The 24,605-nt window shown below is 37.9% G+C and overlaps 1 protein-coding gene, 2 long non-coding RNA genes and 1 pseudogene across 4 annotated transcripts; all 4 read left to right on the top strand.

Moving 5' to 3' along the window:
* Positions 1-1,876, top strand: LOC148690764 (uncharacterized). Its single transcript, XR_015956559.1, has 3 exons — positions 1-158; positions 243-582; positions 1,370-1,876. It is a non-coding gene; the product is annotated as an uncharacterized LOC148690764 (long non-coding RNA).
* Positions 1,877-5,828: 3,952 nt separating this feature from the next.
* Positions 5,829-7,452, top strand: LOC137722332 (protein JINGUBANG pseudogene; annotated as a pseudogene). The gene has a single exon (XR_015957049.1). The product of XR_015957049.1 is annotated as a protein JINGUBANG pseudogene (transcript).
* Positions 7,453-16,451: 8,999 nt separating this feature from the next.
* On the top strand, positions 16,452-21,179 carry LOC137734996 (extra-large guanine nucleotide-binding protein 1). The gene is made up of 8 exons (XM_068474349.2): positions 16,452-17,754; positions 17,854-17,991; positions 18,086-18,190; positions 18,281-18,466; positions 19,086-19,266; positions 19,648-19,877; positions 20,002-20,165; positions 20,473-21,179. The coding sequence occupies exons 1-8, from the start codon at positions 16,645-16,647 to the stop codon at positions 21,065-21,067; spliced, it is 2,709 nt and encodes a 902-aa protein (XP_068330450.2). The 5' UTR covers positions 16,452-16,644; the 3' UTR covers positions 21,068-21,179.
* Positions 21,180-21,378: 199 nt separating this feature from the next.
* On the top strand, positions 21,379-22,780 carry LOC148690763 (uncharacterized). Its single transcript, XR_015956772.1, has 2 exons — positions 21,379-21,704; positions 21,816-22,780. It is a non-coding gene; the product is annotated as an uncharacterized LOC148690763 (long non-coding RNA).
* Positions 22,781-24,605: the final 1,825 nt, after the last annotated feature.

Below are 24,605 nucleotides of genomic sequence, written 5' to 3'. Positions count from 1 at the left end.
GGAGCCCAATACGCTCCCTAGCCCCACCAAAACCTTATTTACTTTTGCATTCTCCATTTCTCCTTTTTCCTTCATCAGTCGCCGCTTCTGGAAAACTCGAAGAATCAGAAATGGTCAGATGCATCAAGAACCCAAAGAAAGCCAAAAGAAGGGCCAAGGTTAGCTCCAAATTCCACTACCTTCTCTGTTGATTGTTTAATTATTTTAATAAAGTTAGGGTTTTGTCTTAAATTTTTGTTTAGGGCTCAAAGAAAAGAGGTGGATCTCCTTCCTCTTCGGGACCATTGATGCCAGTGAAGGTATGGTAGCCACTTAGTGGGCCGCATAACACTACCTAGGCCCCTAGACTTCTGAACGGCCGCCTAGGCGCTCGCCTAAGCCATCACCGATTTTCCCTAACATTTCGTTCCAAATCGCCTTGGAAGCCCAACACCTAGTGCGTAGATGACCGCCTATGCCGTTTTTCAGAACACTGGTTACGCCAAACCTTGATTAATGGGTCCTATAGTGTAAGTGGAGGAAAAGCTTGTTCGGCCTCTTTAGCAAAATGCTCTATTCGAGGCTTCATTTCTCCAAGCCGAAGTAACAACTTGATCTTTTTTTCAAATTCTTCTATTTTAGTTTTGGATGTTGGCACTTCCGGCTTCTCCCCTTTGGTGATCTCAGCTAGGATTACAGTGACTTGTTCTACCAAGTTTTCTTATATCTACTCTTTAGGCTGCCAAGTTTAAACTTTCTAAAGAGCTTTAGCAGCTTGAGCGCGATGCAGAACGTTACATTCATTGCATTGTTGCCTATGCTTTTGAGATTTTAAGTCAACCATATAAGCATCAACATGCAAGTTATACCCATGTCATTGACTATTCTTTGGCTTTGGTGGCAAGTCCTTGTTGCTGATGATGCACTAAAACTACCAGAATTATGAGTAAAATACTCCTCATTGTAAAACGGCTCATCGAAATTAAGCCGCCCTCAAACTAGAAACTGTTGGTCTGCTGACTTGGAGCCCAATTTGTCGAATACTCATTCTAGCCTTGTTCTGGGGCTTAGCTAGCTGAATGTGGACCAGAGAACGAGCTTGTCCTTATTGCTTCTTGCGGTGCGGCCAAATGTCGGGTTTTTCGACCGAGTGATTCAGCTTCAGCTCTGTGATAGTGATCTTAGATTTGCATTGGCTACACAATATAATTGTTTCTCAGAGTCGCTAGAAATTGACTCTTGTTGGTGCAATGAGTTGGGTAGGGGAGAGACGAGGTTTTAAAGTGGTCATATTTTCATATATTATTATCATATATTTCCTTTGGATTTTGTATATATATATATATATGAATGGGTTAAATGCACTAAATTTTATTGTTTTATTTTATAGGCATCAATACCGGAGTTATGCAAAAAAATAGTGGAAAACAAGGTTTTTGGGTGTCTAAAGTAATTTTAATGGAGTAAGCGTCAACTTCTGTATCAAGACAAATGCATTACAACTAGAAGATAAGAGACATCCGTTTTAGAAATCAAACAAACACAGGGATGCTATTCACTGGCCTTAGGAGAGAACTTAATTACTAGTTTTATTATTTCCGTTATTTTTTCTTTTATTTAATAAGAACTTAAAGTCCATTAGTTAGAATGTTAGTGGGTTGTTAATTAGAATTTTGCAGGATTTATGATTATTGAGTGTTATATTAAGGAGATTCATTCTCCATTTGATTAGGAGCAAACCACCAAAAACCACAAAGCAAAATTCACATAGGCTACGGCAAGGAAGGACAAGAGGAAGATCTACTTTGGAGTTTTTCTTTGTTAGGGTTATGATGTAGCCTGATCATGAATATTTAATTGCCTTGTGGTATTGTTATTATCAAGTTTTTATTCCATATTGAGTATCTTTTGCTATTCGTAATGCACTTGATTTTTAATTTAGATGCTTGATCACCATCTAGGTTTTATTTGAGTTGATTTGATACAAGTTAGAGTAGATTCCATACCTAACTTGAGTTTAGCTTCTTGCATTTGATACCATAAACACCTATTTGTAGATGCCATGCAATTAGGGTTTATGTGATTTTCCAACGGTTTCCATAGAGCTTAATGGGTGCTTAATTGTTTAAATTCATCTAAATGTGAGGGTTAACATGTAAGGATACTTTTGATGCAACTAGATGCCATGGCCGTTGAATAATTTAGGGAAAATCGATCATCAATATTAGAGAACTACTTGAGCATAACATATTAAGGAAATTAAGTAGAATTGGTTAGGGTGAATTCAGAGGCCCTAGGTCTTATTTTCTTATGTTTCAATTTATAATTTACATGCATTTTATTTTCAAGCTTTATTTTATTTCAGTTTAATTCAAAATTCATGTATTTTCCATAAAGCTACACATTACAATTTGTTTCAATTTAGTTTTTAAGAATTTTTAGAATTAATTCGACCTCTGTGGGATGATATCCGTGCTTCAATGTTATACTATCATTCGATTTGTATACTTGTGAGCACTATAATTATGGATATGGTTCGCCCGTCAGAATGCAAACTCTGAAATGCACTTGAGAATATCCAATCATAAAATGGATTCGGTTTTTAATGTATCAAACACTGTAATCTAGTGACATCCCAACTCACTGAGAGCCTAATGAGATGATCTTTTCCAATGACTGAAATACACCTTATTGATAGAGACTTGGATAAATAACCAACCGAATTTGAAGCAGTGCTATTACTCCAAACTGAAGTGCTCCTTAGGGGTGGGTAAACGGGTCTTGGTCCCATGGGTCGGGACGGGTACGGCTGGTTCGGGACGGGTAAAGGGCAGGTCCAAAAATTTTAAAGCCAAAACAGGGCGGGTTCACAAAATTAACGGGGCAGGGCGAGTCCAAAAGTTTGAGGAAACAGGCCCCCGCCCGAACCGTGGTTTGGAACAAGTCTGCAAATCTCTCGGATCATACTTGACCCAACCAAATCTATCTCTCTCTTGTCAGTTATAAACATAAACCCACCATTTCTCTCCCAAAGCCCAAACCCCTAAAATCCACTTTCAAAATTTAATAAAGGTTGAAGCTTTCACTCTCACAGACACTAAGAAGGAAATGCATTGAAAACCCACATGGATTTAGATCTGGAAAGCTTTTTATTGGTAGAATTTAATGGAAGACCTCGGAGAAAAAGCTTATGAGTACTTCAACAACTATGACGACATTTTACAGACGGTGGTCATGAGGGATAAGGTCTCAGGCTGCCCCAGAGGTTTAGAGTTTGTGGTTTTGGTAAATCTTGTTGATCTTGATATGGTTCTTCAGTGTAAGAACCCTATTGATGGTAGAACGGTGAGATTCAAATTCTTAGTTTTTTTTTTATTTTTTCTATGGTAGAACGGTTTGTGGTTTCGGAACAAGGAGAAGATGGTTGGAGACTTGAAATAGCAACTCGAGACTTTGCAGAAGTTGGGCACAGTAGAAGAAGAGTTTGCTGCACATAAGGAGGATTTCTCTGTAACAGAACTTGTGGACCCGTAGGAATAGACCTGTTTCATACTAGTTGGGTTAGGTCTAGTTCCACCTTTAAAATTTTATTACCTGATTCGGCCCGCTTTGTGTTATTTTCAAGCGGGTTGAGTCCGGTTCTTGCAATTTTGGGCCCGGCCCGTGCCCACCTCTCGTGCTCATCGGTTGCCTAATTTTACAAATCTAGTGTTGTTAATCTAAACTGAAGACCTTGCCGGTTGTCAACACAGTGTTGTTGATCCAACTTGAAGATGCATTGACAAAGTTAACAAGGTTAGTTTTTTCTCAAAAGGTTTGAAAGGGTTTCGCATAGAGTGAGAATTTGCGCAAGGTAATTTTCTTTGTTGGGTTGAAAGTCCTTGGAATGTTGCAAAATCTCTTCTATATATAAGAGTGATTTTCGTATTGATCAGTTTATACTGAAGTAGAGTCCCTTTTGGATTATACTTTTCTTGGCATTCCCTGATCCAAACTCTTATCAAGCCATCCTAATATGCGCATAGAGCCAGGCCACTACTACTGGATCTAGGACTCTGAACTCAATTCCTTTTATGTATTCAATTCACTCTTGGTCTTGATCAATTATGAACCTTGATACTGGAATATTACGAATCATATCAATGTTTACTCTGATCCTTTAACAATTTTACTCATATTATGACTCAGTCAAATCATTTCAACTTGACTCCTCGAGAGTTCTTCACCCATTAGGATTTAGCCATCCTATATTGGGTTGGACTTCAAGTTTCAGAAACATAAGACATGGGCTGAAAATCTTCACTCTTTGTCAAGCCTATAGTTACATTCGACTCAAAGCAAGTATTTTTGGTCCAAACAAAAGCATCTACCACGTAACAACATAAGATAATATTGGTTAGAGAATTGTTATTGGGACTCCAAAAATCTTATTTCGCATTCCAAACTTTTTATAATTAGAAAGAAAAATATACTTATGAGAAGTGTAGAATTAGATTTTTAGAGTGCTAAATCAGTTCCTATTGGTTATTCAATTGTTTCAGTGAATAATGTAAATGTTTCTATTCATCTGTACTACACATCTTGAAGCTAGTGTAATACAATTTTTTTTTTTTTAAACAATATATAAAAATTAACTCTTTGAGTTAGATCTGTTAATTTCTTATGTGAGTTTGATTTGGGTACGTCAGACTAATCAATTTCTTTTTATTTTTTTAATCTCTTCAAATTCTTTTAAACTTAATATTATCTTGTTATTGAACGTTAAAGCATAATAAAAATTTATAATCAAATTTATTGCACATGTGACATAGTCTTATTGGGTGTTGGATCCCACATATGTTTCTAAAGGCCACCTATAAGTTTTAGGGAGAAGAAAGAGTCCACTAGTCAAAGTGAAATAAATTTTGAGTTTCAGAAGTGAAATGTTGATTTTGAGTTACAGTGAGCAAAATGAGATCAAAATAAAGTTTCAAGGGAAAACCTAAAAATAAGTTTTTACTATATATAGGGGCAGATGCATGACATCATTTTTTAACACAACTTTTAATGCACATTTTTGTGGAATTCACTCTGTAATGTATTTTAATGATTTAAATCGTCTATCATTTAAAACATCATTTATATATTATCATTGCAAAAAAAATTAGACAAACTTTAAACCCTTATCCAATGATCATATGGTTTCTAATTTGAATTTTGGTGGACATGATCTTCTAGGAAAGACTTAAAAGATTGATTGTTCGAATCGTTAAAATACATTATGAAGTGAGCCGCACAAAAACGTGTGCTAAAATTGTGTAAAAAAAATGATGCCACGAATCCAATCCATAAAGTTACAGTGATGGCACGAATCCGATCCATAGGTTCACTACTTGATCTATTGAAATACAACCTACTTTTTATGAGTTCAAACTTTTAGTTAAAATTTAACGTCTGAATCAACTTATTTACCTCTGAAACAAATCGTTTTACTTCCTACTTGCAACATATGCTCTCCTATTTGTATCCACACATCCTTACCACGATCATCATCCAACCACCAAGGACCAATTTTGGTCCAATTGACTAAGTCATAATCCAACTTATAGCTTTCACCTTTTTCATCGTAACCGCACTCTTTTCCGTAATAAATCCATTTATATTGGCGGGTAAATCTACCGTGACGTCACATGATTGGCCAGCCCATCATCCACAATGGCTGCCAAAGAAAATCTAATTTTATTGTATTTTTTACTAAAAAGTTAAAAAAGGTAAAATCCCAGCCTGTTACTGCTTTTCAAAGCTTTCGGCTTCCTTCACACCTGGTTTTTCCTCTTTTATTCCATTTATTTGTTCACCATTATATGTAAACCATGAAAGGCTCGACAAGAGGCAACCGCATATTCTCCGAAGAGAACAGCACTCGTGGCCAAAAGTTTGACAGGTTAAAGAACTCCCCGGAACACGAAGAATCGGGTTTTACGACCCCCCAGAGCTACGAGCCAGACCCGATGGTGGCGGAGGACGCCGCTTTGTCTCCTTTCAATAAGTCTCCATGGTCTGCCCATATGAACAACAACGACAATAATAATAATGCTTCAGAAACAGCCAACGACAACTTCTCCCCCAACGTTCTCATGGGTGCGTTGGTTCGTGAAGAAGGACACATATACTCGTTGGCCGCCTCTGGAGACTTGTTGTACACGGGTTCGGATAGCAAGAACATTCGGATTTGGAAGAAGCACAACGAGTATTCAGGGTTCAAATCGAATAGCGGATTGGTTAAAGCGATAATCATAGCGAAGGAGAAGATCTTCACCGGTCATCAAGACGGGAAAATTAGGGTGTGGAAGGTGTCCACCAAGAACGCAACTCACAAGCGAATAGGAACTTTACCTACGTTGAAGAATTACATAAAGTGTTCCATGAAGCCGAGTAATTACGTTGAAGTGAGAGGCAAGAGCAAAGTCCTATGGATCAAACACTTTGATTCCATCTCATGCTTGAGCTTGAGCGAAGATCATACGTTACTATACTCCGCGTCGTGGGACAAAACGTTTAAGGTTTGGAGGGTTTCCGATTTCAAGTGCTTGGAGTCGATTAACGCTCACGATGACGCCGTCAATGCGTTGGTTGTTGGATTTGATGGGTTGGTCTTCACCGGTTCTGCCGACGGAACTGTTAAAATTTGGCGGAAAGAGTTACAAGGAAAAGGTACTAAGCACTTCTTCTCACAAACGCTTTTAAAGCAGGAATGCGCGGTCACAGCCTTAGCTGTGAACCCGGATGCCACAATCATATATTGTGGCTCGTCCGATGGACTAGTCAACTTTTGGGAACGGGAGAAGAACCTCCAACACGGCGGTGTTTTGAGAGGCCACAAGCTGGCGGTTCTGTGCTTGGCCACGGCTGGGTGCTTAGTATTCAGTGGCTCCGCCGACATGGGGATTTGCGTGTGGAGATTAGGCCCTGACGGGGAGCACATTTGCTTGTCGGTGCTGACAGGGCACACGGGGCCGGTGAAGTGCTTGGCTGTGGAGAGAGATCACGATCAGTCGACGTCTGGAGAGACGAGGTGGATCGTGTATAGTGGGAGTTTGGATAAGTCGGTGAAGATGTGGAGGATTTCGGAGCAAGCGCAGCCTATGGTGCCGAACCAGAAGCACCAGCACTACACCTCCGATGGGTATTGTGTGCCAATGTTGAGCTCGGCGCCTAGCTTTGCTTCTCGTGGAGGGAAAATGGGTTCAAGAAGATTCTAGGTTTTGATATGATTATAATCAATGTGTGATTAATAGTTGTGAATTTATGCATGCATGCATGCATGTTTATATCAGTTTTTCTTGATCCAAATATTGTTCATGCATAAGATTGAACCCAGTGGATTTTGAATCATGTCATTGGTAAAGCTAAAGTTTTCGACATGTGGATTGTGGAATACCAAATATTCACCACAAATTACATACATATGCTTGGGAAATGTTTATTTGCATAGTTCAGTATTTGTTCTTCAACTTTTATCATCTTTTAATTTTTACGAACGACATTAAGAGAAAATCAATCAAACTTATTAGGACCTGCATCTGCATGAATACTTTTAGATAACTAACTGAATTACAAACAGTTTTTTAATCTCTATCATATTTATTGTCATAAGAGGATAAACGTACTTATGAAAAGTAGCAAGAAATATTAAGCTCTATCAAGTATAAATCTCAAATTTTCCTGCATCCAAATCAACAAATTATTACACCAGGAAGAGTTTAAAGCTCGAATTTTACTTGTCCCACACATATAAGCCTCGTCAAGTTTTTGCCAACAAGGTTGAGCATAACTAATATAGCTCAAGCTTAGTAAATTCAAGTCAAGCTTGAACATTCTTTTACTCTACTTGACTCAATTGACAGGCGGAGTTATTTTACATTAATCCTTATTGAAAATTTTTGTGCTTTCACATATATGATTCAACTTTCGTGTTTTACACGCTAATACATCTTGTAAAATAGAATCGCGACAAAATTATTAAAGTCAACGAATTAGGAAGTGAAATCTTACCAAATTATGAAGATACCTTTGTTGTGTTAAATATTATATAAATGGAAAACATGGAAGAACCAAGAAAGAGAGTTTCGATGGCTCGAAGAAACTTAACCAACCTAATTATTTTCTGCCTACTTTATAATGATGATTGAGACTTCACACCTTCTTTGATATGGGAATGCTAACTGAGTTCACATTTTTTTGCACCTAAAAATAGTTGTGGCCTCTCTAAAAACACGACATATGTCCACTCACTTACACATTTTAACTGCATTAACTCCTCTATTAACTCATAAATTTGGAAAAAGAAAACCCAAGAAACCAAGCATTGTGGTCTCTCTTCTGATAAATCAACTTCTTTATCTTGGACTTTCTACCCAGCCTCCATGTCCAAGCATTGAACCATGGAATCAAACTGAGGCTTAAAAGATGACCCCTTTTTCAGCACCACTTTCTTCTTTCGAACAAGTTGCCATTTGTGATTGGAGCGGGTTGAGGCTTGTTCAGAAAGGGAGGCGGCGGAGGAGTAAATCAGGTTAAGTTTCGGAGATAAAATTGTCTTTGGAAAATGGAAGGTGTGAGTTGGGAGTAAGCCAGAGCAAGAAGGGGAGTCAGTGAGACGAGTAGGGTTTAGTAGAGAAGAATGCCAGAGACGCTTTCTTGGTTTTTCAAACTTGGGAAATAACAAAGGAGTTAACACAGTTAAGGTGTGTAAGTTAGTGGACGTGCGTTACATTTTACGGAAGCCACAAAGAAGTCACAACCATTTTTAAATGCAGAAGATTTGAACTCATGCTAACTACATTATCCTATGCACCAGCACTTGAAACTAAGAATTTAACATTTCTAAAATTGACTATATTCCCATACATACCCCTTTCTTTTTACTTCCTAATCCAAGATGAAAATACCAACCCTTCCCCTTCCAATTGATCACTCTGAGGCCTTACACTCCAAATACCACAACACCCCCCTTCCTCTCTCCTCCGGGTCATAAAGAAAGTCCCAATATGCTCCTCCCTACTCGGCTCTCTAAACACTTTTTGGCGCGGACAAGTGAGTAGAATAAAATGATTGAACCATGGAAATTAAGAATAAAAAGATTAAGGATAAAAAAGAGTTAAAAATCTAATTATGAGAGGTATGTATGAAAAAAGAGTAGTCAATTTTTAGACACTTCAAATTCTTAACTTCAGGTGACGTTGGATGCTATGTCACACAATGAATAAAGAAGTATGAAAAGACAAATGACAATGAATAGAGAACTAAGAAAAGATAAATGAAAAAGGCAGCTAGTATTCGTCTTTGATATATGCTTCTCTTTGTATGAAAAACGGATCAAATGTGTTAAACTGTGCATCATCACCAAAAGACTTCTCATTAAGAGTGAAAATATATAATTAGCAAATCTTTGAATATCTTACTTAAAATATTTAGTAATATTCAATAAGGTCTTCCATAGTAAGTCAGAAAAAATGAATGTATACTAATATATTAGACTCACGTATGAATCATATTTTTATATTGAACCGCAAAATTTAAGTTTGATATAAATTTATTGAAATCATGAATTTAATATATTAGACTCACGAGTTGAACATATCAAACTCATGATTCCGGTATCAATATGTTGACTCTTGCATGCAATTAATTTTAGGTGTGAGGAAGCTCCCTTTCTCTCTGTCTATTGGCTCTTGCATGCAATTTATTTTAGGTCGTTTTGGGGACTATCAGATCTAGAGAGTCAAAGATGAAAACAAGTGGATGGATATATACTAATTACTGTATATTCGACTTTTGTGAATATATGAATTAAACTCAAAGTGCCCTATTTATATAGACAGGAACCAAATTCACGTGAATTGTTTTGATTACAGTCATCTTACCCACATTCTTCTTAATTTTTTGTCGTTGAATCGAATAAATTAAAAAATATCAATGACCGAAAATTAAAAAGAATGTATCAGAAGTAAAAATTGATGTGTGAATACCACTTTCCAAAAATAATAACTCAACATGAGTCAAACTTTGTGATAATCTCGTGTTTGATTTCCTAATTTGGTTACAATCTAATATATATAGTATAAAGATTTGATGATCAAAAATAGGGAATTCTTATTGACATCTGGTAAAGTTATTTAGGACTCTCTAGTAGTATTATTTCTTTCTTAATTTCTAGAGGTATTTCTTTCTTAATTTTATTTATGCAAAGAGTGTAAGTTGATTATTTTGGAGTGTCAATAATACCATATAAAACAAGGGTTGAACTTAAGTTTACCATGCTTGACTCCCGCAGACATTTTTATTTTGCAAGCAGAAGTTAGAGAACAAAAGCATTTGGTATTATTCCATTACACTGTACGGTCCATATATATAGAGTTAGAAATTGGGTATTAGTTGCGCTCATGCGCACGATGATGTTATTATAAGTTTTTTCAATTCAAACACTTACGAAGAAAGAATGACATTCATTAAAAAATTAATTTGAATACCACAATAACGACATATACGGAATACAAATTTCAACATTACTGCAAAAATAACAAACTCAAAGAATTAAACTAAAGTGGACAAGCTTTTCAAAAGCGACTAGAAAAACCTACAACACCACGTAGCGTAAACAACCAAAACTTGAAATAAATTCATAAGCAGCACCACGAATTGAAGCCAGACCAGAATTGATCTAATCCCATTTAACCAAGAATCTGTAAAACAATAGGTGGATCATGAAATAGAAAACCGGTATACATTTCCTAAGAAACCAGTAACATACGTCTAATCATACATAATTAATCAAACTTTTTTATTGGTGTAATAGAAGATTATGCATATGTTTTGGTGAAAAGGTAGGGTGGTTGGTTGAACTACAAAGGTTGAAGTTGAACATGATAGGAAGGTTATTAATTATATATATAAGATAACTTAAGGTTACCCAATTTCGTACTTTTTTAATTATTTGTTTCAAAATTTCAACAATATATTGTTATAATTTGACTAATTAGATACTTTGAGTATTGGTTATTGGAGATGCAGTCCCTATCATATTCAAAGAAGAACAATCAAATTAAACAACGGCTGCATGACTTATTGAGGACATAATTGATCTCTATCTATGACCTCTAAAGAAAAGAAGCAACCACAACGACATCACTTACTCGAGACACAATCTCAAATTCTCAATAATCTCTAACAAGGAATCAACTATTAATTCCCTCGTCAAGGGAAAGAACATAACACTTTCCCTGCGACAAGAAGTAACTGAAGAGTTGAGCTATAAGAGAGATCAATTATATTGTTAATAAGAGTAACACTAACCGAATATATAAAACTAACAAATTTGTTGACATACAATAAATATTTGTGCAACTAAAACATTTGTGTGAAATTGTGACACCACGTGATGCTGTTCAAGATACACCGTAAATTTACTCGTGTTTAGGATACACCATAAAATTGCTCGCTAACACGAGGCAAATTATTAGTGTTAAAGAGTGGTATGCCATTGGATAAGATGTCGGATAATTATTAGTAAGCACTATATTCAATTGGTGATTTTTATGAGATGAAATAAGAATTTCAACTATCAACCAATCGACGGGAGAGACAAGGACGAATCTTTCTCTCTCTCTCTCTCTCTCTCTCGTTGCTCTCTCACCTAGGCCCTTTCCCTCCCCTAACAAACCTTAACTCGTAGTCGTCATAGCCGCTGGCCCTTTACTATGGCTTGGGGCCAGTGGTAGCCCATCCATATCTCCTCCTAACTTTCATTTCATTCCTTTTTTCCCTTATCCTTCTCCTCACATCCTCTCTGCCGCCCTTTTTTTTCCTCACCTCTCAGCTTTTTCTACACTTTTTCTCTTCTCTTGCCCCATTTTCCCTTTTTGTCTTGGCTATCTCATGGTTTCGTGTCTCTTACCCAGATTCAGGTTATGCCTTTCTTAAGGTCCCTTCCTTGATTTGGGGATTGATTTGTGTTTTGGTTTTGGATTGGGGCTGTTGGTGGGTCAGAGCCACTTCTGTCAAACTGATTCGGTTTAATGATACTCTCTTCGACTTCTTTTGCTGTAGCGGTGCCTTTTGTGCTCGAATCTATTGCAACGACGCCTTCTATGCTCATATCTATTGTAGCACTGATTTGGAATCTTGTTGTTGCAAAGCCTTAGGCGAGCACATCTGGGGGTTACATGGCCTAGGCCGCTTTATTTTGGTGGTCACGACGCTTGCGTTCTTCAGATCTGGAAACTTCAATGCCTGTGTTTCCAACGTTTGTAGCCCTCAGTTTGACCTGTGCGTGTTGCATACCCAATTTGTGCAGAGTCACGGCTGGTAGTCTTTGCCTGAGTATCTTATCCTTCCATTGTTTTGTGTCGTGTTGTGGTCTTCTTTCTCAGAGTTGTTAATTAAATTTAGTTTAGTTTAGTTCAGTTTAGTTTAGTCTTGTCTAATTAAGTCTATTATCTCGTCTATCGAGTGTTGTGGCCACGATGTAACGTTGGCTGTATTAATTTTTTCTTTGAGTAATGAGTTATGTGATCTCGTCTACTAACGATGACTTTATGTGGTCTCGCTTCTGTGAAGACTTTATGTGGCCTCACTATTCGGCGATGACCGTTTGTAATCACCAATACAAATCTGTTATATCTATCGTTTTGTGACAGGTTTGTATGGGTGGTGTGTGAAGTTCTCGTACATATGGTAGCCGTTTAGGGATTTACTATTGTTGTTTTGTTAGTGCAAATTCACCTCCATATCATTTTCTTGGTCACTAGAATATTGTACCCAATTGGCACCTTTGTATTGTTTGGGATGATCACTGTTCTAAAAATCCCCGTCTAGCGCCACCTAGGCGCTAGGCAGCAGGCCACTGCCCTGATTAAGGCCTAGGATTTTGAAAACTAAGAAATGACGCCTAGACCTGCTGAATCGTCCGCAGAGACTGCCTAGGCACCCGCCCAGACCTACCTAGGCACCCGCTTAGGTTGCAACTCATGTAGACAAAAAATAGATAACTTTCATTTTGCATTTTATTTTTTTCATAAATTGTAAGAGACTTCTTGCATACTTAAATGAACACACATCATGTCCTTATTCCCCATGTTTTCATTATGTTCCAATACTTCATAATACATATGTCATTCTATTTTGTAGTTTATGATGAAATTATATATATTTAAAGTATAAACAGACACTTATTTACACGAAATATAATAGATTTACTTAAATCCGCTTAGTCCGCCTAAGCACTAGGCCACAGCCCGCCGCCCGACTAGCGCCTAGTGTCTTTTAGAACCTTGGGGATGATTAATGAAATATCAAATATCGTTGCTTGTCAAAAAAACTATCAACCACCTGACAATCAAAAGTGAAACAAACATGCTACACCTTATCACATGTTGTATATCACATCTGTACCATTTTTTAAATAGAGATCGGACCTACTTGGATTGATGGATATCAGTTCTATTAAAAATAGGTGATTCAAATATAGTATACAAAATGTGATATGTGTAGAATTACTAAAAAAAAAAAAAAAAAAAAAAAAAAAAATGAAAACACCACAATGCAAATTGTGATACATCTCCAATGAAATGTCAAAATATTTTGTAATCCGGAACACACTGGTTGAAGGAAAAAAAAAGTCCTAAGAAGAAATGAGAATCCCCACCTCCTATCTTGCAATTTTGTTCCTATATATCTAATAGGTTTTCAACTTTTTATTAAACTTTCATAAAATCCTTACTTATAACTTTAAAAACTCAAATATTTACAAAAACCAATAGTGAAATAAAATTCCCGAGCACCACACAAACCCATCACCGCCGGTCGCTCCTCCTTACTTCCGGCGAAGCTTCCTTTCGCTCTTTCTCTTCAAGTTCCGCACTAGATCGTGATCAGTTCAACACGTCAAGGAACATATATTTTATCAAAATTTGGTATTTGGGATGCAAAATAGGATATCTAATCAATGCTTCGTCGGAGGATATCCGTAGAGAAGAAGATAGAGATAAAAGGAGAAAAAAATGAGCTTCGCCGGCGGTGAGCAATTGCAGCCGACTTGAATGGTGGAAAAAATTGGTTTTGGTTGCTGCGGGGCTAGGGTTGTTGCGGAGGTTGCTGTTGTTTTTTGTTGTTTGTTAAAATTTCTGTTTTATTGCATTATTTAATTATATAAAAACTTAATAGTGTTAGATTCAAAGTTAAGTCGAATAATATGTGTCAAAAAACTAAAAAAGAGTCACGAAGGAGCCATGAAATTAGGGACAACATAACTGCCGCCAATGTCCTAGTGGGTTGGTACATCCTCAGATTAGGATCACAAGACATACCAAATGTATGGCACGTAATAAGTAAAATATCTTACTTATTTTAAAAGTAATGGTCTTCAAATAGCAATTTTTAAAAGCAGTGTGTAAGTTGCTTTTAAAAGTTGTTTTAATGAAAAACTGAGTTGAGCCTTTAATAAATATTTTCAATGTTGTAATACCTTCATTAATTGTTTCAAATGACATATTTATACCCTTCTACACACATTTTATCTCTTAGATAATAAAGTGACCACTACCACCTCCAACCACCACTGTTGCCACCGCCGTCACCATAACCACAGCCTCCACTACTGTGACCACAACAACCGTCACTACCACCATTGTCACCACTACGCCGCCACCACCATCATAACCATAACTGCCACCACTGTCACCACAACCACATCCCGCCACTACCACCATTGTCACCACCATCATGACCGCCACCTCCACCACTAATACCATCACCACAACCGCAACTGTAACTGCCACCATTGCCACCACAACCGCAACCACCACCATTACCACTGTCCCCACCCTTGTTGTCGTAACCTGCACTCATACTACTATGTCCATTTTGTCATTGTATATAATTATGTCACTTGTACCACCTAGTACTACGGTCTAGTGGTATTCCTCTTCACTTGTAAGTGAGAGGTCTTTGATTCGATTCTCACCAAATGCGAATTTCAACCACATTATTGCTAGCCAATTGTGAGGCTAAGCCCACCCCTCCCCCTTAGTGTAGATAATACTATTTGTTCAAAAACAAAATTATATCACTTGTACATTAAAATTTACCAAACGCTTTTACACTGCTTTTCAAACGCACAATACTTTTATAGTATAGTTAATCAAACACTCATCTGCTTTACTTTACAGTTGATTATTCTTAAAGCACAACAGAACTAATTTTTTTTTCTTTTCAAAAGCGAAGCAATCCCAAACTGGCCCTAAATGGTGTAACATCCACATTATTGCTAGCTTGTTGTAAAACTTAGCTCATTCCCCCATCATTATTGTAAATAATATCATTTGTTAAAAAAAATTGATGTAACATTTATCTGCTAGATTTTAAAAATTATGAAATATTAATATAAGAACTAATCCATTAAATATAATGATAATTTGTGTAATTTTATATGAGAAATACTAAGGGAACTATTCTTAAAATTAGGACTCATCATGGACACTACTCTATCCCTAACATTGTTCTAAAAATTCCCGTCTAGGCGGCTGGCCACTACCCTGATAGTCTTTATGCGTTTGAAAATTAAGAAAGTGCGCCTAGACCTGCTTAGGCGTCCACCTAGCCCGCCTAGGTTGCGACTCTCACTTATACTAAAAATCGATAACTTTCATTTTGGGTTTTAATTTTTCAATAAAATGTAAGACTTAATAAATACTTAGATGAATACTCATTATTTGCTTGTTCCTTATGTTTTTAATATGTTCTAATACTTTATAAGTAATATGTCGTTTTATTTTGTAATTTAGATATCTCAATAAAATTGTGTGTGTGTTTTTTCTAAGTATAACTAGATTTATTTCTACAATATATAATAAATTTACTTAAATTTGTCTAACCGTTAGACTCGGACTCACTGCATAACTATCACCTAATATCTTTTATAACCTTGATCCATAATCGTAAAAATGGTTGCACCCAGAAAAAAAGGAACTATGATTCTCTTCCCTCCTCTTTTCATCCTCTTCCATTCTCTCCTCTCACATTATCTCATTTTGTTTTTTTCTTGTTATAAAAAATTAATATAAAATATTAATGTCACTTAAACATGACTTAAACGTGATCGTTCAAATAGACAAAGAAGGAAGAGAAGGAGGAAAAAGAGAGAAGATAATCTAACTCCGAAAAAAAGCCAGCCCATTATTGCGAGTACGAGATTTCGTTCCAGGCGAGTTCATTAATTTCAACTGGAACTCCCAGAATCCAAAATCCAGTTCCACGCCCCCAAATCTGACTGGCTGCAACTCCGCCAAAGCAGTAAAAACTAAAAAGTCCATAATACCCTCCGTGGTCCTCTCCGATGCCAACACCACGTCACAAAAAGACAAAAGCACCCCAAAACTGGACCCCACAACGCCTCCCCGCCAACCCAAAAAAGCACCAAAAAGAAGAAAAGGGTCACAAAAAAGATTCCAATCCGAAAAACCCAGCTCGCTGTAATTTTTTTCACTTCTCCGCCCAGTCACTTTCCCTCACTTTCCCATCACATTTTCCTTCTCCCCAAACGCTACCCACATCCCCTCCAATTTCCACTCTTTCCACTCCACCTCCATTTTTCTCCGATCCATTTCCGAGCTCGATTCTGCCGTCAAAATGCCTTCCGGCGCCGACGACGGCGCCCAGTACTCGTTTGCGATAGAGTACAAGGGTCCTGCGGTCAGTTACGATCTTCCTCGGGCGGTTCCGATCAACGTCGACAGAATTCCAGTGGCGGCGGTGGTCGGAGGGGTTGCGCTGCCCGAGAAGCTCACCTTGCCGGTGGTCCAGCCGGTGCTTGCGCCCGCAACGTTCTCTAAAGAGCTCAAGACGTCGAACTCGACGGTGTCTCCGACTTCCGTTTTTGATCGGGGCAGCGAGGATTACACGAAGGAGCTGGAAGGTTCTGAATCGACTGTTTCACCGACGTCGATGATTGGATTTGAGGAGACTAGTGTGGAGAGTGTTGCTGGGTGTGCGTTGTCCCGTGAATTGAGCAGCTCCCGCCCGTCGGAGTTTTCAAACGGGTTGAATAACAGGTCGGGTGAGTTTTCCGATGTGATTGGTGACGGGAAGGAGAGTGTGGGCTTCAACAGTGATTCGAATCGGCCAGAACCTGAGCTGGACTGGGTCTCCACGGAGTCGGTTTTGAGCTTGGACTATCCGTCGTCTCGTGTTTCATCCAGTAAGGCTTTGGATTATGATGCACGGCGGCCGCCGGTGGTGACTTTTCGGGACATTGAGTCGGATGATGGGGCTGATGAAGACGAGGCTGAGGTTGTGCAGGCGAAGCGGGAGCCTCAGAGCAAAGGGAAGAAGAAGGCGTGCTACCGATGTTTGAAGGGGACGAGGTTTACTGAGAAGGAGGTTTGCATTGTTTGTGATGCTAAGTATTGTAGTAGTTGTGTGCTTAGAGCAATGGGATCAATGCCCGAAGGTCGAAAATGTGTGACTTGTATTGGGTTTCCAATTGATGAGTCGAAAAGAGGGAGCTTGGGGAAGTGCTCTAGAATGCTCAAGCGGCTGTTGAATGATTTGGAGGTTCGACAGGTGATGAAATCCGAAAAGTTTTGTGAGGCAAATCAGCTACCCCCGGATTATATTTGTGTTAATGGACAGCCTCTTTGTCATGAGGAGCTGGTTCTATTACAAACCTGTCCTAATCCGCCGAAGAAATTAAAACCAGGAAACTATTGGTATGATAAAGTTTCTGGTCTTTGGGGAAAGGTGAATATGGTTTACTTAGATTTATTTTGTTGTTTCTTGTTGTTTCCTCAGTGTGCTAACACGCTTGTGAAATTTCGCGGTGTTGTCGAATTTTAACAGGAAGGGCAGAAGCCTTCCAAGATCATTAGTCCCCATCTCAGTGTTGGGGGTCCCATCAAGGCAAATGCTAGCAATGGGAACACACAGGTTTACATAAATGGCCGGGAAATTACCAAAGTCGAGCTTCGGATGTTGCAGGTTGGATGGAATTGCTAGGCATATGAAATTGTTGCTGCAGGTTGCAGCTGGTTAATATGCAGGGTTCATTAACACCTTTTGTTGAACATTGCAGTTGGCTGGGGTTCAATGTGCTGGTAACCCACATTTTTGGGTGAACGAGGATGGGTCATACCAAGAGGAGGGCCAGAAAAATACTAAAGGATACATATGGGGCAAGGTATGGATTACGAGAATACTTGCATTCTTATGTTTCGTTTACTTGTTTAAGTTTTCATGTATATTAAACTACTATTAATCACTTTTTCAGGCTGGAACAAAGCTTGTCTGTGCTGCCTTGTCACTACCAGTCCCTTCTAAATCTTCAACTCCTTGTGGAAAATCCTTCAACTATGTGGGTAGTAGAGTTGTCCCTGATTACATTGAGCGGAGAATTCTTCAGAAGATTCTTTTAGTTGGATGTAATGGTTCCGGAACAAGTACTATATTTAAACAGGTGATTGATTTTATCTGAAATTATTTTTCCTTCGTATCATTTCTATTCTGTTTATGCAAAGATGACTGATCTATTGTAAATTCCGAAGCTGAATGAACAATTGATGTTTCAAGTTTCGAGTTTCATGAGATAGATCATATCTCCGCATCAACCTATGTGTATCACATGTATGTAGGAACTAGAGGTCTGGTTCCTAATCATAATGATTTGTGGATGCTGTAATAGCAAAAACCTTCTTGGTGTATAATTAATTACATTTCTTGCTTGATTCTTAAAGATCTAGTTTTTGTATTGACCTCAAATGAGAAAACAAGTTCTAGTTCAAGCTTTCTGCCTTACAAGTTATATGCAGTTGATATTGTTGAAGTGTACTTGCTAAAAATTGTATTGTTAATCTAAATGGGATTTTGAATTGATTTATTGCATGCATTAAGCACACTTACTAGAAAAGAATAGTCAATGAGTCTTTGAATTAAGATGGCTTGACTGGGATGGACTTCTTAGCCAACAAGTTTGTACCGAGTTTTCAGTTCTAAGTTGTATCTGGTATTTCAGAACATAATTCTTATTCTCTGCCAAATATAAACCCTAACCATTCACATATGAATGTTTGTTCCAGGCCAAGATTCTATATAAAGCTGTCCCTTTCTTGGAGGATGAGCGTGAAAACATCAAATGTAAAATACAGAGTAATGTGTATGGTTATCTTGGTATACTTCTTGAGGGCCGTGAGCGTTTTGAAGAGGAATGTTTGGATGGGATGAGGAAGAAATGTTCTTCCAGTCAAACAGATGCCAATGGTATGAGTCTATAAATGTATAACTTTTTCCATATCTTCTTTGACTTGATACATGTGTGCTTGTGCATAACCTCTGTTTATGTTGTTCAGAATGGGAAATTGAATTATATACAGGAATGGCAATAGATATCAATTTGTACAAGATATTTATATCAAACAAGTTACAAAAGTTATGTAGGACTTGGTATTTGACAGAAGATTATTAATTAATGTAACTTCTTACGCTTCAGCTCTCCTTTTGCATTGATTGATTAGCTATGCATATTATAATTACACTAGTCAGGTTGGTTAGTCTGCATCGCACTTGGAGAGGGTTTCATTGAGAAGAACCATGTTGAAATTGATATGTTGCTTAGAGAAATTGTGTGCTGGTTAACAACAGGGAACAATGACAAAACTCTGTACTCCGTTGGTCCGAGGCTGAAAGCGTTCTCTGATTGGCTTCTCAAGACTATGGTGTCAGGCAATCTGGAAGCCATTTTTCCAGCTGCTACTCGTGAATATGCACCATTAGTCGAGGAATTGTGGAATGATTCAGCCATTCAGGCCACATACACGCGGAGAAGGGAATTGGAAATGCTACCTAGTGTTGCTACTTATTTCCTAGAGAGGGTAAGTTCTGTGTCCTCTGTTTAACTCTTGTAAATTGTTTGCATGGTACTCAATACTGGTCGATAGTAATCATAGTACCATCTTTTGCTTAATCTAATGGACCCGGTCTTCATTCACTTTTCAGGCTGTTGACATATTAAGAATAGACTACGAGCCCACAGATCTAGACATCCTATATGCTGAAGGTGTCACTTCATCTAATGGGCTTGCTTGTGTGGACTTCTCATTTCCCAACTCAGAATCTGAAGATACCATCAATACTAGTGATCAGCATGACTCTTTGCTTAGGTACGTTCTCCTGTATATTGCACAGTCAAGTGGATCTGAGCTGCTTAGTAATATTAATCATAATCGCTAAAGCTCACGTGCGGATAAGTGTGGTAAAAGTTATGCAAGCAAATAGATTAGATGCTTGGAAAACTGAAGTTATGAAAGCTAACAGTGTAACATAGATATATGCTGTTTGTTTCCCTGGTACTGTCGAACTTGAGTTGACGGCTAATTCTCAGTTTTACGGGTCACTGAGACATACTCCTTTCTTGCTTTCAGGGGTTTGACTGGTGATTAACCTTTCTTTTATTTCGTTGCTTTATAGGTACGAACTTATTAGAGTAAATGCAAGAGGACTTGGAGAAAACTGTAAATGGTTAGAGATGTTTGAAGATGTTGGAATGGTCATATTCTGCATGTCCTTGAGCGACTACGATCAGTTCTCTGCTGATGGGAATGGGTATTTCAATAACAAGATGTTGCTGGCCAGGACTTTCTTTGAAAGCATCGTTGCTCATCCAACCTTTGAACAGATGGACTTCCTCTTGATTCTAAACAAGTTTGATTTATTTGAGGATAAGGTAGAACGGGTACCGTTAAATCAGTGTGAGTGGTTTGAAGATTTTCGTCCAGTGATGAGTCGTCATCGCTCGAGTAGCAACACGAACAGCAACAACATTAACAGCAGTCCCTCATTGGGTCATTTAGGAGCTCACTACATTGCAGCAAAGTTCAAGAGGCTCTATTCTTCTCTAACCGGGAAGAAATTGTACGTTTCCGTGGTGAAAGGATTGCAGCCGGATAGTGTCGATGCAGCTCTTAAATATTCGAGGGAGATTTTAAAATGGGACGAAGAGAGGGCCAATTTTGGCTTTGATTATTCGGTCTATAGCACCGAAGCAAGCTCCTTTTCAAATTGATGTCAAAACCGAAAAGGCTTGTAAATCCAGTTATACATTTGTGTGACACTGATCAATTCCACTGTAAATATAATGGTTTGTATATGAGCAATAGAAAGATCGTTGCCTTTCACCTGCCTTGCAGCTTCAAGATTTTCAAGTGAGAAGAAAAAGAACTGATAAATAACCAATACAGATGCGAGTTTGTTCTACTTTTCGTTCATCCCCCGCCCTACATCTAATGCACAAATCGAAGTAAAACAATCCGTTACAAAATAGTTACAATTGAGTTTCCGTGTAATCCCCAAAATTCTCCATACACGAAGGAGAAACCACCGAAGGCCAAGATACGGAAAAAACAAGGATCTATGATATACGGAATCTTCGGTCATCTACACAACTGTACCGAACTTGTTCTTGCGTGCTCAATAATATATTTTTAGCAGCCCAAAGCTGGAAAAGGCAGCTTCAAAAAATCAGCTTATTTCCACAAAACACGAGTGAACAGTAACAAGTTAATGAACTTTTCAATTTTCCAATCCTACCCTCCCCTTTCTCACCCTGTCTTCCCCATTTTTCCCAGAACCCACCTTCGGCTTCCTTCTGAGATTTCTCTCTCACTCTCACTTCCCTTTTCTGTTTCAGAAAAATCCTTCAGGTGTGAAGCCATCTCTTCAAAAATAAAATAAAATAAAAAAACATTCCTTTATATTTTAAGCAAGTCTTTCCTTTTTCCTTGTTCTATGAATTGTTTTCTACTATTATACAGATCCTAAAACTTGACGGACAGATTGGAGCTTTCAGCTTGCTACACCAGATCTGAAAGAAGCCGTCCTTTCTCCCAGAGATCTCTCTCGTTCTCCAGGTCACGTTCTCTGGCTCGGCGTCCTTCCTATGGTAAGCTTCTCTTGTCTAAAATTTCGTTGTTTATTTGTTTGGATTTTTAAATTTGGGGATGGGAGAGTGAGTGAAAGAGGGGTGGGAAGAGCAAAGGTTTGTGGAAAAAATTAATTGGGGAACAAATTAGGGTTTGTGGAGGAAACAAGAAAAATTGATGGATTCTATCTTGTTCATTATCTCAATTGCTCTGAATTGGGTGTGATGTATATCTTGTGCAACCCACATGTCCTCCTGCAAATGCAAATTTTATGGAGCTTCTTGTCATGAGTGGTGCTTGTCGGCTGATTGTGGGTCGGAGGATCCATGAGTATATGTTGAAGGTGGGATTAACGGGGAATTCGCAGGTTACGAATGCACAACTGAGCTTGAAGCATGGTGGTGTTGCTAGTGCCATAGCAAGTAAAGCATTGGTGCTTGAGAGTTTGCGAAGCGGGGTGAATCAGCAACAAAACAGTAGGGTGAATTACAGGCAATCAAGGCTTTGTTCTTTTATGGAGTTCTCTGCAAAAGAAATTGCTTTTGATCAGCATTTTCAACATGCACTAGAAGGTGGAATTGACAAGCTTGCGGGTGTTATTGGCCTTACTTTTGGTCCTAGGGGAAGGAATGTTGTGAATGAGGGAGTCAAATTTGGCATAGCTATTGAGTTACTGCACGACGTTGGAACTACCATTGAATGTTTTTGATGTTGAACAGAGGGCAATGGTTGCAGTTGAATTGAAAACATGCCTGCCTTTTCACAAGGTTTAAAGTCTATAAAAGGAGCTGAACTCCCTGAATTGTAGCAGATGAGAATTTACAAACAGAAATACAAAACCCACCTGCTCCTTTCTAGCCTTCTCCATTTGCCATTTCTATTGCTGCTTGCAGGTTGAATAGGGTCCTGAGATTTGTGATCCTATCATGTGAACTCTGCTTCTGATTTATCTTAGGGTTTAGGTATATATTCTGTAGTGAAAAGGCGTGACCTTGAACCTCCCCTTGCATCCAAGAGTTTGACCTTTTTAGGTTATTACAAATATTGCTCCAACTCTGTTATAACCTTTTTTGTGTTGTCACAAAACAATTTGATTATTTCAGCAACAAAATTGGGATTGCTTGAATCTTACAACTCTTGTAGTTGAGTAAACTGGTAGTCCAACGTACCCTGTACAAAAAAAATATTGAAAACCCAGTACATATCACGTATAGCTTTATAGCAAGGGTTTGTACATGGTTAATAACATTCACTCATACACCAAGGTCCTGTATTTGAATATCCCTCTTCTTGACGTCCCCGTATCGAAAATAGAGAAACAAAAGGCTTAATACCAGTGTGCGTAATTACCCTAACCAAAAGAACGAGAATAAAGAGTTAATTACCTCATGAAACATGGATTGGATTAAAATATTTCAATTGAAGTAGTTTGTCATACAAATTAATATTTAAGATAAAGTTTATAAATAATTTTCTTTGAAAAAAAAAGAAAGTATATTTAGTAATTCACTAAGAAAATTAAATTAATGGCACATATAATATTATATATTTTTTGGTTATTTTACATAGTTACAACTGTTTTACATAAAAGTTTACCAAATACTATAATATTGCTTTCTTTTTTATTATTATTATTATTATTATTTTTATCCAAAAACACTTTTGCAAAAAAATTTGCCATTACTGCTTTATTTCACAACTGCTTAATGCATCTCTAGCATCAACCACGGTCTCCCAATTATACTTATTTATAAGAAGGGCTTTGCGGATATAGCATGCCTACACAGCAAATGATCATACAAATGACAAAACATGAGGACCCAGAAGATATTTAATGGTGCTAGCAACACACCAAGTTAATAATGATTCATAATCCAAGAAAATTCATTTTACCTGCAACAAACCCATGATAACGTCAGCAGTTCCAACTCCTTCCTCTGTACTTACTTGTGCAGGTGCGGGAACATAACCTAACTCGATCCAATTATTTAGTAGAATTTCGAGTCTATCCTGATTCCTCAACACAAGAAGCGCGCAAAAATGAGACAGTGATAGTACACTATCTTTCAGGACATTTCACTTCCTTAGACCTAGTTTGGTACTGAGGTGATTCTGAAAAAAACTGCTATAAAAAAAAGTTGGGAGCTGTTTTTGTGTTTGGTAAACACTCAGCTTCAGCTTTTTTTCACAGTTTTGGATGAAAAAAAGCCAAAAACAAGAAGCTGCAAAACCCAGCTTTGAAAAATCGACTTTTTTTCACATCTGTTTTACATAAAAGTTTACCAAACACTCTAATACTGTTTTTTTTTTTCAAAAGCACTTTTACAAAAAAGTTTACCAAACACTCTAATACTGCTTTTTTTTTTCAAAAGCACTTTTACAAAAAAGTTTACCAAACATTCTGCTGCTTTATTTCACAGCTGCTTATTCTCACAGCACAGCAGAAGCAGTTTTTTTTCAAAGTATAGCAATACCAAACCAGCCCTTAATCCTCTGAAAAAGCAGATGCTAGACTAGCAGTGTAGATACACCTACTCAACCGTCCAAGTCCATCCTTCAAGACCCAATTAAGGGCAGCAGCTGCTGGAAGCGAACGAGAGGACCCAATCCCAATAGCCCGAAACATTGCCTAACATCAGTTCATCCCCACATATAACTAACCACATAAACGAAAATTCATTC

Source organism: Pyrus communis, chromosome 15 (assembly GCF_041283825.1).
Source record: "Pyrus communis isolate YQ-2024b chromosome 15, ASM4128382v1, whole genome shotgun sequence".
Classification (NCBI taxonomy): Eukaryota; Viridiplantae; Streptophyta; class Magnoliopsida; order Rosales; family Rosaceae; genus Pyrus; species Pyrus communis.
Note: the sequence above shows the minus strand (reverse complement) of the source record. Positions and strands in the feature narration are given on the sequence as shown.